The sequence below is a fragment of the Polypterus senegalus genome, chromosome 10 (assembly GCF_016835505.1).
Source record: "Polypterus senegalus isolate Bchr_013 chromosome 10, ASM1683550v1, whole genome shotgun sequence".
Taxonomy (NCBI): Eukaryota; Metazoa; Chordata; class Cladistia; order Polypteriformes; family Polypteridae; genus Polypterus; species Polypterus senegalus.
The window spans coordinates 42,689,638-42,706,466 of NC_053163.1; the positions used below are offsets into that span (position 1 = coordinate 42,689,638).

At 40.4% G+C, this 16,829-nt stretch overlaps 1 protein-coding gene across 1 annotated transcript in view; it reads right to left on the bottom strand.

Moving 5' to 3' along the window:
- Positions 1-16,829, bottom strand: part of col4a5 (collagen, type IV, alpha 5 (Alport syndrome)) — a 481,130-nt gene that overhangs the window by 51,037 nt on the left and 413,264 nt on the right. The window contains exon 46 of the mRNA XM_039765771.1: positions 9,715-9,813. Within this exon, the coding sequence (XP_039621705.1) occupies positions 9,715-9,813 (99 nt within the window). The remainder of the gene's footprint in view (positions 1-9,714; positions 9,814-16,829) is intronic.

The following is a 16,829-nucleotide window of genomic DNA, read 5'->3' on the forward strand; positions in this document are numbered from 1 at the left end:
ACTGCATGTAGTTTTATTCTCCGGGTGTCTAAAATAAAGAGTGACACGGCTGATTCTGGGAGTGTGGGGTATAAGCCAAGAGCAAATATTAATGAAGCTGGATCTTTTCAGTTTAAGCACAGGGAGATTAAAAGGTAACATGATCAACAAGGACACAGAGACACAGTTGGAAACTCATTAAGAATAGATTTTGTTTTGTTTTTTTCACACAGAAAACAATAAAACATGGAGTAACCTAAGAGTAGTGAGGTAGAGAATAGGACTTTAAATTGTGACTTTAGGTTATTCAAGAGAAAACAGGGTAATGGTCTATTCTTCTCAAAATTGTCTATTGTGTAATTTATATATATTAGGGATGCACTGGTATGGGGAATTTAGGTCAAATGCCAATATCCAATAATGTCTATGCACCTATTAGCTGATGCTGACAGAGATACACATGTTTATATGATACAGAGAAAAATGTCACTAGGTCTGGATCAGAGTTACTGATAAATGTCACATTTATTTGTATAATACTTCACTTTTTCATACCACATAAATCATTAAAAAATAAAATTTGGCTAGTTATAGTTACATAATTTGGCTATGGGAAATGGATTTTCAAGCTGTTGCTTTAACTGCTACAAACCAATTTTCTTTCTTATGTTGATGGAACAATTTTCAACAAAATTTGAAAAACAGTAAAATTAAACAATGTAAAAGTAATAAGTAATACCACTTAATAATAACTCTAACTTCTAAACATTATTTACAGTCATTAAAATAAATGGCATCTGCTGAACCACATTTAGCTGGCTGTGTGTTCCTTCGTTTCACAGCCATTTATTTTCTTTCTTTTTGATGCAAAGCATTTTAAAACTAATCATAACTTAAAGACATAATATTTTAAAAATGGAAAAGCATACAACAATAAAAAAATACATAATAATAACCTTATCTGAGTGTTAATCACTCTATGTTTTAGCATGAGGGGGAGGTTTTTTAATGAACAACAGTATCTCGGTTTTGTTGCAGAAAATTCAGTTTCTCTTTTCGTTGACCACATTAGCCACACTGAACATTCTTTTGCTGTCCACACTAGTGCACTAAGATGTGCTACTTTGGCAGTAGTAAGGAACATTCCAGTTATTGCAGTGGATTATTATTCCTTGGGATTGGTGATTCTGACAGAAATCCCTGCAGCTGCTATATAATTAGTCATGTACAGTCATATGAAAAAGTTTGGGAACCCCTCTTAATTCTTTGGATTTTTGTTTATCATTGGCTGAGCATTCAAAGTTGCAACTTCCTTTAAATATATGACATGCCTTATGGAAAAAGTAGTATTTCAGCAGTGACATTAAGTTTATCGGATTAACAGAAAATATGCAATATGCATCATAACAAAATTAGACTTGTGCATAAATTTGGGCACCCCAACAGAGATATTACATCAATACTTATTTGATGCTCCTTTTGCAAATATAACAGCCTTTAGACACCTCCTATATACTTTGATGAGTGTCTAGATTCTGGATGGAGGTGTTTTTGGCCATTCTTCCATACAAAATCTCTCAAGTTCAGTTAAATTTGATAGCTGCCAAGCATGGACAGCCTGTTTCAAATCATCCCATAGATTTTCGATGATAGTCAGGGGTCTGTCAGGGGTCCATTCCAAAACATTGTACTTCTCCCTCTTTATGAATGTCTTTGCAAATTTCGAATTGTGTTTTGTAAATTTGTTGGAATTTCCAACCCCTGCGTAACTTCAACTTTTGACTGATGCTTGGACATCATCCTGAAGAATTTGTTGATATTGGGTTGAATTCATCCGACCCTCAACTTTAACAAGGGCCCCAGTCCCTGATCTAACCCCACAGCCTGATGGAACCTCCACCAAATTTGACAGTATGTAGCAGGTGTTTTTCTTGAAATGCCGTGTTCTTCTTCCGCCATGCAAAGCACTTTTTGTTATAACCAAATGTCTCATCAGTCCAAAACACTTTTTCCAAAATGAATCTGGCTTGTCTAAATTAGCATTTGTATACATCAAGCAACTACGTTTGTGGTGTGAGTGCAAAAAGGGCTTCTTTCTCATCACCCTGCCATACAGATGTTCTTTGTGCAAATTGTGCTGAATTGTAGAATGATGTACAGATACACCAGCTGCAGCAAGATGTTCTTGCAGGTCTTTGGAGGTGATCTGTAGGTTGTCTTTAACCATTCTCACAACCCTGTGCATATGCTGCTCCTGTATTTTTCTTGGCCTGCCAGACCTGAGTTTAACAGCAACTGTGCCTGTGGCCTTCCATTTCCTGAATACATTCCTTACAGTTGAAACTGACAGTTTAAACCTCTGAGATAGCTTTTTGTAGCCTTCCCCTAAACCCTGATACTGAACAATCTTTGTTTTCAGATCTTTTGAGAGTTGCTTTGAGGATCCCATGCTGTCACTCTTCAGAGGAGAGTCAAAGGGAAGCACAACTTGCAGTTGACCACCTTAAATACCTTTTCTCATGATTGGACACACCTGTCTATGAAGTTCAAGGCTTAACGAGCAAATCCAACCAATTTGGTGTTGCAAGTGATCAGTATTGAGCAGTTACATGCATTCAAATCAGCAAAATTACAAGAGTATCCAAATTTTTGCACAGCCAGTTTTTCACATTTGATTTAAATTCATACAACTAAATACTGCTTGACTAAAAATCTTTGTTCGGAAAACACCCCAGTACGCGGATGTTCCTAGGAAATGAGTGACATACCACTATTATCTTTTTTGTTGAAAGTAAATTATTAGGCAGGCTATGAGGGGTTCCCAAACGTTTTCATATGACTGTATATGTACACAGCATTATATTGAATGCAATCATTCATATCTAAATATAGACCTGCATTTTAGCTTTTAACAGGATTGTCTAACTAAGATTAGAATCTTCATAATAAAAATAAGTATACAGTATTCAAACGTAGAGTAAATGCTTTGGGGTGCTTGAATGCCTGTACTGTGTGTGCCCTGTTTAAGTATTAAATTTTTATTGATATTTTTTACATTTTTGCTGTAAAGCATGAAGTTGTTATGAGTTATGAATTATTGTGTGAGAGATCTGAATAAAAACTGTGGCTTGAATGATGGTAATTCCCTTACAGAAAGTAACATAATAAAACAGAAATAATACACACATAAAATTGCCTCTTTCTAACTATAATGTTCATAAGCAAAGCAAACAAAATTTTCCATGATTGCTAAAAGTAAATGTAATCATTAATATGTTTTCTTTTATTCCAGCTATGCTTCTTTGTTTGCCGAGGCCAGTGCATCTTTTGTCTCTGCCTATCCTTGTTTACAGTATATTAACTTAAGGGCTATGATCTGTTACATATTTTAAAAATGAAACAAATGTATTAAATGTCTCTTTGTGATGATCCTATTATGCAAATTCTGATTATTTATTTTGTATACAGCATTACTCAAAGCAGCTTCTGTAAAATTAGTTTATAGTGAGTGCAGTCTCCAGATGAAAGCTACCCTCCTTGGCAGTAACTTATGCAAATATGATTAACCCCGAATGAGACCAAGAGAAATTAGTCATGGTACAGTGCATTATACTCAGGACAATATTCTGTTGCTATCTAGTAGTTAAAATAATATTATGTTGTCAAAAAAAATCATGAATATTTCTATGTGTTCTTCTACTCTGTGGTAACTCTATGGTATCTCATTAATATTCATGAGTGGGGCAGAGCCTTCACCCCAAAACACAAAGGCATGTAAGCAAAAAGCCACAAAACCAGTTTTCACAACTGAATGAAACAAAACTATTGCTTAACTCTTGTGACAGTGACAATGGTGTACATTGGTCATCAGACAGTGATATGGACAGGGGAACTCATACCTGTTCAGCAGATTCTGACCTGCAAGTTTCAGAGATGTTTGTTTTATTGTCAGCTTGATACCACCATTGATAGCCTTGCACATCCCCATTTCTCATTTATGGGCAAATCTGGTCTAATGGTGTCTGCATATTATAATTATCTGAACTATTTTCTACTGTTTGCTGATGATACTCTGGTAGAAAAGATATTTTTCAAAATAAACCATGTAAGATATGGCCGGCCATGTACCCCGGCCAATACCCCCAAGCCGCCAGGTGGAGCCCTCCTTGCAGCATGGAGGTCCCCAGAAGACTAGCAGGGCATTATGGACCATGTAGTTTTTATGCACCGCCCTGCTGGATGCCATGGGGGCCACGAGAGGGAGCTGCAGGGAGGACCGAAGAGTTCTTCATGCCCTATGACCCGGAAGTTCGTCATAGGAAGAGCGACGGGCTTCCGGGGTGAGAAAAAACATTATTTACCCTGACCCGGAAGGAATAAGGACTTGTGGACTGTTGGGAAGGAACACCTCCGGGTCAGGGAATATAAAAGGACTGTGGGAGCTCCCAGACGATGAGCTGAGTTGGGAGGCAGGGTGGCTAAGTGTCTGGGAGTGGAGGATTGTTTATTATTGTGGTTTATTGTTATTGGAGAATTGTGGAGAGGAGCGTGCTTTGTGCACTTTATTATTATAATAAATATCATCTTTGGACTTTTACCTGGTGTCTGACGTATAGTCTGAGGGTACAAGGGTGCGAGAAAACCCTAATCAATTACAATTGGCGTAGTCGGCAGGATTCTCTGGCCGTCAGTTTGGCAGAGGACCTGAATTTAAAAAATTTTGTGGACAGAATACCCCGGGAAGACAGCGTCACGACACACACAGGAAAATCGCCAGAAACCTCACCTTTTTTCAAGTCCGTAATGGGAAAAAAGAAGACAAAACAGGGCAACAGCACCAGCGGAAGTTCCATGTTCGTCATGGCGACACTCGGAATGGCGACAGGGCGACTACACGGATCGGGAGAGGACTCCGGACAAAGAAACCTACAACGAGGTATGTGCTGGTAATGTAAATAATCTATTTCAAATTACTCATTTTGTACCGTGCACATACCTCGGAAAAGATCATCCGGAAGTTCTGCGGGATGCAGGAGAATCTCCCGAAGACAGTGTGGCGCTTTTGTACGGGCAGACGGACAACGAAAAGGACTTCCGCATTACGGGTGCCGGCGAGGGACACGGGAAGTACCACGAAGGATTCCAGAAAGGTGACGTTCCGTGTCCAGCTGTTTGTGGCTTCGCCCAAGAAAAGACGGACTTGAATTTTCCGAAGGGGAAAGGGGAGGTGAGCGAAGCACCGCTCAACCCACGAGAAGGTAAGGAGGGCCGGGAAATGGCTGGTCGATCTGCCGACAAATTAATACAGGCAGATCGCAGTCAGCCAAAGATGGCGGCCCGGTCCTCGTCCGTAGAGAACTCCAATTCCCAGAAACCCGTGCGGAACCCATCAGAGCACGTGCCGACAGCGGGCGTGTTCATTGGCTCCCGGCCGGACGGTATGGCAAACCAGGAAGTAAGCCAACCTCCGGCCGAATTAACTAACTATTTTGACGTGCGGGAACTCGAAAAATTAATCGAGCCCGTACGGAGTATTTTGCAGACGTTAGAGGCGATTAAGAAGATCGTTGGAGATCTGGGAGCGGCGGCGCCTTTAAGAAAAGTACGTGAGTACCTGCGGCGATTAGACCGAGAGCCTCCCGTGTTATGTGATTTGGCGGTACAGGCAGGTAATGTCGGTACCGTATATAATGTAATAGGGACGCAGTGTGATCCGGGCCCGCTTTTAATCCATAGCGGGTGCCAAGTGGATCGTGCCCTACAAGAGAGGCGAAGCGTTTACGGGCGGCGGGAAGACCAATCGAGCCAGAGCAGCTGGATGGTGCTGTCTCTTGGAGCGATTCGATCCTAAAGACCCCGACCCATGTTGTTTATAAATCAAAGGGCGTGCAGACAGTAAAAGGGCTCTCTTTCACTAATAGAGACCCAAACTGTGGACAAACCCCAGAGTAAACTGGAGATCCCTAGAATAAAGAGGGGGTCTCCTGACAAAGTTGAGCAGCGGGCTGAGAGCTCAGGGGCGGCCGTGGAACCCTCCTCAGTGAACAAAGGGGCAGAGCGTAACTTTCCAGACTGTTTCCGGACTCGCAGAGGGATACACATGGGAGGAAGGCGGCTGTGCTATGAATGCCGCCGACCGGGACATGGATGGCGAAGTTGTCCTGGGAGCACATGGAATACAAATCCTTTTTTATTTAATATTCCCCCAAGGTTCTCCCGGAAGTTTTCTGGACTTCGCCAGGACCCGAACAACAACTCCTCCTCGCGGGGCTGGCCGCTCCGAATCATGATTCGTCACTGGGGAGTACTGTAAGATATGGCCGGCCATGTACCCGGCCAATATCCCCAAGCCGCCAGGTGGAGCCCTCCTTGCAGCATGGAGGTCCCCAGAAGACCAGCAGGGCATTATGGACCATGTAGTTTTTATGCACTGCCCTGCTGGATGCCATGGGGGCCACGAGAGGGAGCTGCAGGGAGGACCGAAGAGTTCTTCATGCCCTATGACCTGGAAGTTCGTCATAGGAAGAGCGACGGGCTTCCGGGGTGAGAAAAAACATTATTTACCCTGACCCGGAAGGAATAAGGACTTGTGGACTGTTGGGAAGGAACACCTCCGGGTCAGGGAATATAAAAGGACTGTGGGAGCTCCCAGACGATGAGCTGAGTTGGGAGGCAGGGTGGCTAAGTGTCTGGGAGTGGAGGATTGTTTATTATTGTGGTTTATTGTTATTGGAGAATTGTGGAGAGGAGCGTGCTTTGTGCACTTTATTATTATAATAAATATCATCTTTGGACTTTTACCTGGTGTCTGATGTATAGTCTGAGGGTACAAGGGTGCGAGAAAACCCTAATCAATTACAACCATTATTCCAAGCAGTGTCTGAGAAGTCAAAGCTAACTATTTACTTGTCCCATTCGCTGGCAGCCTGTCACTGTACATAAAATTTTAGTGTTTTTTGGTCTCCTGACACTGCAGGTTATAGTGCGTAAATCAGTGCAGATAACAATTTTTGGGGACATTATGAGTGAGTGTCATTTTCATTGCTTATGAAATACCTGCCCTTCACTAATAAGTAAGAGTAAGGTGAAGTCTGTCACCTAGCATGGAAACTGTACAAACTGTGTAAAATGTATCAGGCAATGATGAAAAATAGGGATAAGGTGTATGTTCCCATTTATGACATACATATTGATGAAAGTCTCAGGGTTTATACGAAAAGGATTTTGTGGATACAGTACATTGCAATCAAATGGGCAAGATTTGGTATTATGTTGTAAATGCTGTGTGAAGCAAGCTCTGGGTACATCTGGAACTCAATAATTTACACCAGTAAATGGGCCAAGTGGGATGGGAAGTACAGTAAATGCAGTGTTGCTGCATCATTGGTGCTGTTACACAGATTTGTGGTGGTTGGCCATTTGCTTGACCAAGGTTACTATATAACAGTGGACAATTTCTATACTTCACTTGAACTGCTTGAGATATTACTTCAAAGAAAAACTGATGCATACAGAACCACCTGACTGAAGGTAACTTCAGCTGCGTGTAGCTACAACATTAGCTGTGTGGCAAAAAGGCAAAATAACTGCTATCAAGTGGAAGGGCAAGAAAGATGTCTGCCTCTTAAGCACTGTTCACAAACAGTATTGTCCACATATCAAAAATGTATTTAAAAACTGCAAAGTATGCAGTGCTCATGTTTGATCCTGAGCATTCTTGGGGATACAAATAACTTTCTCTAATTCAAAATTGCTGTTGATCCATTTTGTGCACAGTGGAGTAGAATTCTCCTCTTTTTAGCTTTGTGGAATTCTGTATATTTGTCAGGGTGGCCTTCAAGTGTGCAATGAAGTATGCCATATGGAAATTTTGCACTTTAGTCCCTCCAGGCAAGATATTAGTTGAACAAGTGCTACAAATGGCATATTTTATGTTGCTCTCATTTACTTTGAAAAGTTTGCACATACAGATGAAAGCAAAAATATCTTCGGAAACAGACATTTTGTCAAATATGGGACAGTAGGTTTGTCATGTTTTTCCATATAAATTACATAAGGCATGGCCACTCCATCAACAATCTTTCTATAGCAGTTCTCAAAATCTGGATATGAAATGCTGTCACTAAAGTTAAATAATCATATGAAAATCATTGTTCCATGTACACTGTGCACAGGCATACTGTGAATTGGCCCTGACTTCCACAGATTTAATATAATAAAACTGTTCAAATTCCACCTTTAAAGACTTCAGCTAAAGATGAATTAACACTGCAATAAATGTTTTTAGCCATGCATTTATGTTCTAAGGGCCCCACGCACTTAACTATGTTCACTTATATCAGGTCAGTAAATAACAAAGTAAACTAATATGAACATTAGGGCAACATGCTAACTTATTTCCAAGAATTGTGTCCTTGTGTCGGGAATAATCTCATATAGCTAGTCCCCTAGCTTCAAATTCCTCCTATTCCAGACTAGGACAAAAACCTGCCTCTTTACCTCAGCACAGAGAGTGAACAACTGCCTTATGTGATGAGTGTGTGGCACTGTGGAGTCAACAACTCACTTAAAGTGACCCGAGAATGCACATAGTCCAGTTACAAGGGTTTTTATTTATGGAAAGAAGGGTTCCAATCGCCACAGTAAACAATACTCTGTCCCTGGTCTACGTTCTTCATCTCTGTCCTGTCTCCCCAAGGATAGTGGCATGTTTCTCTCCTTTTTCTCCACTTCCTTGCCAGGTGAGCTGTTACCACCACTTCACTCCTGACTTAATGGTCACCTGGCTGAGGGAAGGAGAGATCTTTTAAAGTGTAGTCCCTGACTACTTTCAGGGTCATTGTATTGACTGACCACCGATTCCAGGTAATTCCTGACAATTTAGGAAGTATACTCCCACATATTTAAAGGGCGAGGAGGATATATAATTAGTTACAACCTGGGATTAGCTCCCTGCTGCTCCCAGGTGGTCAGGAGGACTAATAGGTGGTCTCAAGTCCTGCTTTGACCACCTTCACTACTCAGTCTTGGACAAGATTTCCTATTCCTGGATCAATCTTTTGCATCCCATCTGGGCAGTGGTCCTGACACGCTCCCAAATGGCAACTTGGCTTCCCCTCCAGGCAGTGATCCCAACCAGCTCCCAGATGGCATAAAAAAATTAATAACCTGCAGTGCGCCTTTGCACCCTGCTGACCTTTACACTTAGCAGACTAACTGTGGGTGCTCAACTTGCAATTGCCCTATTCCCATCAAATCTCTTCTTTAAAATTATTATGATTATTATGATTTATTGATAATGTAAAGCCATTCTTATGTGAAGAATGACTGATTAAATGTTTTTAATGACACATATAGGAATCCTCCACTAACCATTAACATGCATTCTACAGGCATTATGACACTATTAAATAAATAAGACAAGGAGAAAAAAATCAGTAAAAAAGTCATACTTCAAATACATTAAGTAACAGTGATAAAGGCAATATGATATACCAACATGATTTTCAGGTACAGTTCATATTCAAACAAAAGTGGAAATTTTCAAAGATCAGCTTGAACATATAAATGATACAGGAAAATTTTGTTAATTTATCTTTGTAATAGGAAGTACAAACTGAGAAAGTGACATTCAAAAACAAATGTCATATTTAAATCTTAAAAGGAAAGGGAACATAAATTTACTAAAGAATATAGGAACATTTTCAATGAAAATGGCTCTTGAATCTCTGTTACCTGGCTGTCCAGAAGGCCCAGCATTTCCTTTAATTCCAGGGGGTCCATCAAAACCAGGAAGACCATCAGGTCCAGAATCACCAGGTGGTCCTTGTGGACCTAAATGAAATATTTACAGTTTAATTGCAACTTATTATATTAAAAAAAAAAACAATTGAAAAATGAAGACATCAGCTATGTCGATATTTCAGAAGTCAATCTGCCACTAGTTTGTCACCCAAAATTGTATCACATTTTGCCTATTATATTGGATGCAAAACTCAGCACATGTTTCATTCATTCTGTTTTTTAGGTGAATACACTAAAATGCAAAAATATCTTTAATTGTTGTCATTTATTTGTCTGCCAGTGTCCAAGATTATATGTAGGAGTGTTAAAATTGTATTAAATGAAAAGCTAAAATTAATGAACGGGATCCTTATGTAAGTACCTGGAATATAACAATGTGACAAGATGTAGTGCAGCACCAACTTTATATTTACATTTATATTTATTTGCTTGGCAGACCTTTTTATCCAAAGTGACTTACAACAGAGGTAAACATAACATAACATTAAGCTAGGGCCTATTTGTTCAGTATAATAAGACAGGTAAGAAAAGTAGATTGCCATTAAGTGAAAAGATGTAATAACTAATAATTTACAATCATAGATTATAATTGATAAAACAATTAAAGTTACACAACACATTAATTAACAATATAAAGGATCACAGAGCATACTTTTTTCTCTTCAATCAACTGGACAGATATTCACAGAACAGATGGCTCTTCAGTTGCCTCTTAAATACACCAAGAGAGTTGGCAGTATAGAAGCAGGTTGGAGCCCGTTCCATCAACTGGGAACTACACAGAAAAAGAGTCTGGTTTGAGACTTGATACCATGCAGAGGTTGCATCACCAGATGTTATTCACTGGCAGACCAGAGAGGGGTGAGAAGGAGCATAGCACCTGACCACTGTCTCCATATACACAACTGCTGACCCACTGACTACTCTGTAGGCAAGCATCAGGGATTTGAACTTAATGCCTGCTGCTACAGGGAGCCAATGTAGTGACCTGAGGAGAGGAGTAATATGTACCCATCTTGGCTGGTTAAATATAAGATGGGCCTCTGCATTCTGGATCATATGCAGCAGCTTGATAGCATTTACAGGTACTCATGCCAGAAGCAAGTTGCAGTAGACCAGACACGACAAGACAAAAGCATGGAACAGATGGTGTGCTGCATACTCTGTCAGATAAGGTCTGACATTATGGACATTGTGCAACATGAACACCTACATGACCAAGAAACAGTAGAAATGTCAGAAAAAAAAGAACCCAAGGTTGCTTACAGACTTGGAAGACAGCCAGGCTGTACAGAGATGGGGAGTTGAACAGAATGGCAAGACGGGACCACAAGAAGCTTGTTTTTTGCTGGAGTGAGCTGTAAAACATGCAGAGACTCTAGCTGATACTGTATTCTCCTCTGGAGGGAATGACAGATACTGCTGTGTCTCATCAGTATAGTACTGGTAAGAGAACCCATGGGATTGGATGATGGAGCTCAGAGAGATGGTGATACCTATCCTTGGGGTACACCTGTGCAAGTCTGGTGTGCTTTTGACAACTTTCCTCACCAGGACATGCTGTAGGATCTGCCTACGATGTAGGACTGAAACCATCTGAGAGCATTTCCAATGATGCCAGTCATTTAGTAAGACTGTGACAGTGTGAGAATAGTGAACAAAGTAAAACAGCAGGCAGGCTGAAGATGGACTTTTATTATTTTGGAGGTATCCACTGCAAAGTGGGCAGCGGCATGGTACCTTTAATATTATGGCATTCAGAAAAAAAGCCGAAGAAAGGCATGATCTTCACAGTACCAAGTGAAGGTCCATACAATCTCTCTACTTTTTCTTGCTTTACATCAGCAGCAATATTGTAACACAAGGGGGCTTGAACATTTTGAATTTAACCTTATTGTTCTCGGTATTGTGTGTCAAACCAGCAGCAATGTAGGAATGAGACTAATTGTGTGACACGGCTTGTGGCCTGACATGAGTCTTGTTAAAGTGCGGATTTTAGAGCAATGTAATAAAAGTGAGATTGAAATTATGAGTTATTTTCTATTTCCTTGAGTAAGAAGATCACGGCAATGCACAATATTTGGGCATATTAGGTTTAAGAGTAAATGGGACAGAATCAGATACGAAATGATGATTTTACATCACCAGAGAAAAGCTGCTCTGAGTACACTTGTGGCTGACCTCTCACCCAGACCAAATCATAAAGTGGGCCCTTGTATTTCTGTGGACAGACACTTGTGAATATGAATTTCTAATTTTAAATAATGAATCCCGAATGGAGCGTGAGATCGACAGGCGGATCGGTGCGGCGTCCGGAGTGATGCGGGCTCTGCATCGGTCTGTCATGGTGAAAAAGGATCTGAGCCGTAAGGCAAAGCTCTCAATTTACCAGTTGATCTAAATTACTACCCTCACCTATGGTCATGAGCTATGGGTAGTGACCGAAAGAACGAGATTGCAAATTCAAGTGGCCGAAATGAGTTTCCTCCGCAGAGTTTTCCCTTAAACATAGGGTGAGAAGCTCAGTCATCTGGGAGAAGCTCAGAGTAGAGCTGCTGCTTCTCCGCATCGAGAGGAGTCAGATGAGGTGGCTCGAGCATCTAATCAGAATGCCTCCTGGACGCCTCCCTGGTGAGGTGTTCCGGGCACGTCTAACCGGGAGGAGGCCCCGGGGAACACCCAGGACACGCTGGAGGGACTACGTCTCCTGGCTGGCCTGGGAACACCTCGGGATTCCCCCGGAAGAGCTAGAAGAAGTGGCCGAGTAGAGGGAAGTCTAGTCATCTCTGCTCAAGCTGCTGCCCCCGCGACCCGATCTCGGATAAGCAGAAGAGGATGGATGGATGGATGGAATAATGAATCCCTTTTTTTGACAAAGCACTGATCAATCAAGCGCTAGTTTAAAGACATGGTTTGTAACAAGTGGTCAGTGCCACTTTAAGTAGCAGATGAACTCACATTAACAGAGCACACCTCACACTTAGAGACCACACAACAGAGTTAACAACAGAGTTAACCAAAGAACAGCATTAAGCCGAAGCCTCTAAAATAATAATAAAACCGGATTTTCAGAGTTTAGAATATTAATTGAGTGCTACACTATATTAATAAAACACTGGACATCAGATTAGTGCAAGACCAAGCCAGACTGCAGGTATGTATAAAAGAAAAGAGACAGTATGATGATTGCATGATATGCAACCACACGCAGATAAGCACAGAAAGAGATCAAAGTAAAAATGTTCCCAATATGAAGCTCCCTCTGCTTAGGATTGCTTATGCCCAGCTCATCTACAGTGATTGAGCTTGGTATGTTACTCTGTCTGACCCTGTTCAGCACCTTCACTTATTCTGTGTGATAGTTGAATTCTTTTGCCAATATGAGGATAATCCAGTGAAATATCAGGTTGGTAGTCATGCAATTAAGATGTGGGGGCAACTTTTGCCATTTTGCAGTATCTATAATGTCATTTTTTTTTAATTGATGCGCTATGCTTTGTAATTACCAATGGTCCACATTGGTGACTTTGATCATACACACAACCTCCTGCTGAGGAGAATTCTGAGTTACTGTCTGTGCTGATTAACCAGTGATATGTGACTATACTCGCTAGAAGAGCATCTATCAATCAAAAAAATCACTTTTCAGTTCTTTGTGAATTTACAAGTATGTACAGTACACACATCTATTATGATGGAGTACTTTTTCCTCATTAAAAAAAATTATTAATGGATGGACACAGCCCCAAGGCCCGCTCACAGTGACAAGTCTGACTTGTGGATTAAAGAGCAGAGCAGTGGGATACAAAAAAAATTTTGAAGGGGTCTTGCTGTAAGTTTTTCAAACAAAAAAACAAGTTAACCATCCATTAATTCATTCATTTTTCACCGCTTACTCAAAGCCAGGTTGCGGGGGGCAACAGTCTTAGCAGTGAGGCCCAAATGTCCTTTTCCCCAGCCACACTTGCTAACTCATAATGTGCGTTCCCAGGCCATTTGGGAGATATAATCCTCATAAACATAGGTGAGAGTAGGGACGTACGTCGACTGGCAAATTGAGGACTTCATCTTCTGACTCTCTGGCTATTCATTCAAAATTATAAAAAAACAGATTTTGGAAGTGAAGTGCAAAAACAGATCTGCAAAATGCTACAGCTTTGCATAACACATCTGGAATAACTTGATGCCAAAATTAGTGTGGGTAAAATAAAGAGTAAATTGCACCCTTGCAATGAGATTTGCTAATCACATTGTTTTAAATTGGGATTTTGATTTGAAATCAAATAATTAATTAGTTCTAGCTGGGATCAAGCAGCTTTTTAAAGTTGCTGTCCACCTTGGCATAAAACTACTTCAGAACTTATTAATAAAAAGCAAAATGACACCTTTCAATCAGCTGGAAACAAAAATATATTAAGTCAAAAAGATATTTTTCTATATACAGTACAGTAAATATTTAATTAAACTGCAGCATTACTTACATCTTTCAAAGTGTATGTATGTAAATGGCAGGCCCCATGATGAACTAAGTAGAATACTGTCCACACAACCAGTCCACTATGACTTTTGCATTTTGAGCTACTCGAGCAGCAAAAATGGGTGCACTGTGTTCACTTTTATTTTATCTGAGTGCATGTTCTCACGCTGCTTCTACACTTTATCAGTGCCTGTCTTCTTGACCATATATTGTATACTTTCCATTACAGTTTTATCCTTTTGTCCAGTTTAGTATGGAGCAAATTAGTATTTTGAACAAGTAGATTATTTGCCATGCAAACTAATTACGGTTCTCCAGCTGTGAAAAACAGCTAGAGTGGTCTTAGTGCCAAAGAAAGGACATTGCAGTGATCCTAAGGCTGGTACTAAAATAGCAACCGCCCCGGTTTCAGAACATCTGGATCTTCTGCAGATTACCTATCAGACACAAATAGGTGAGGCGGATGCTCTGATTAACATGCTCCAAAGAACCTTCTACCACTTGGACAGAGCCAGAACCACAGTAAGGGTAATGTTGTTCGCTTTTTCCAGTGCCTTTAACACCATTCTGTCTCATTGACTGGGGAAAAAGCTCAAGGCTTTCTATCTTGATACTTCCACAATCTCCTAGAACAGTTTGTGAGGCTGAGGAATTGTGTGTCAGAAATTGTGGTGTGTAATACTGGAGGATCTCAGGCAAATGTCGTGTCTCCCTTCCTGTTTAACCTCTATTCAACAAACTTCCAGTATGATTAAAATGGAGCATACAATATTACTTATCTTGACTTTCAGAAAGCATTTGATAAGGTGCCACATGAGAGCTTGGGCATTAAATTAAAAGAAGTGGGAGTTCAGTGTGATGTTTTTAGATGGGTGTAGAATTGGCTCAGACACAGGAAGCAGAGGGTGATGGTGCAAGGAACCTCATCAGAATTGGCTGATGTTAGAGTGGTGTTCCACAGGGGTCAGTGCTACGGCCACTGCTATTTTTAATATATATAAATGATTTAGATAGGAATATAAGTAACAAGCTGGTTAAGTTTGCAGATGATACCAAGATAGGTGTATTAGCAGATAATTTGGAATCCGTTATATCATTACAGAAGGACTTGGATAGCACATAGGCTTGGGCAGATTTGTGGTAGATGAAATTTAATGTTAGTAAATGTAAAGTATTACACATAGGAAGTAAAAATGTTAGGTTTGAATTCACAATGGGCAGTCAGTAAATCGAGAGTACACCTTATGAGAAAGATTTAGGAGTCATAGTGGACTATAAGCTATTGACTTCACGACAGTGTTCAGAAGCCATTAAGAAGGCTAACAGAATGTTAGGATATATAGCACGATGTGTGGAGTACAAGTCCAAGAAGGTTATGCTCAACCTCTATAGTGCACTAATTAGGCCTCATCTGGAACACCGAGTGCAGTTTTGGTCTCCAGGCTACAAAAAGGACATAGCAGCGCTAGAAAAGGTCCAGAGAAGAGCGACTAGGCTGATTCAGGGCTACAGGGGTTGAATTATGAGGAAACATTAAAAGAGCTGAGCCAATGCAGTTTAAGCAAAAGAAGATAAAGAGGTGACATGATTGAAGTGTTTAAAAATATGAAGGGAATTAATACAGTGGATTGAGACTGTTATTTTAAAATGAGTTCATCAAGAACATGTGGACATGGAAACTTGTTAAGGATAAATTTCACACAAACATTAGGAAGTTTTTCTTTACACAAAGAATGATAGACACTTGGAATAAGATGCCAAGTTGTGTGGTTGACAGTAGGACTATACAGACTTTCAAAACTTGACTTGATGTTTTTTTGGAAGAAATAAGAGTAAAGGACAGGCAAGCTTTGTTGGGTTGAATGGCCTCTTCTCATCTAGATTGTTCTAATGTTCTAATACCAGCATTTGCCATTTACAGATATTTTCAGATGACTCCATCATAGGTTGCATTAATAATGGAGTCGAGTCAGAGTACAGGAGGATTATGTAGGACTTTGTCTTATGGTGTAGGGACAACAATCTGCAAGGTAACATCAGGAAGACAAAAGAGCTGATGGTGGACATCTGGTGTGCCAATGAACCTCTGAGACCAGTCACCATTCGGGGGAGGATATGGAAGTGGTGCACTGGCTTTGGCACTTTTAGTGTTAAAGACTTTTATTACTGTGAGATATCAGAATTGTGTGTTAAGACAGTCAGCACACAACAGTCTGAACTCAATTTTCTGAATAATGTTTGTATGAAAGTGTGCTTTCTTCGAGACTCAACTTTATGTTGAACTGAAAAAGTAAAAGACTGCACTTAAACAAACCATCTAGTGGGTCTTAATTTCATGTCCTTATCCCTTTTATGCCATTGCAGTAGTACGTGGTCTAAACCTGCTTCCCCAACGTTAATAATGGAGTGTTTCAACTACTCAATTTTTTACCAGACATTTTCAGTTGTTGAATAATTACATACCCTGGGTAACAGTTTATGGCTTAAATACATATTTTGCCGTTCTTATTGAAGAAAAAACCTGATGCAACAAACTTTTATGTACTAGAGTCTGTCTGGAAAATGAAAC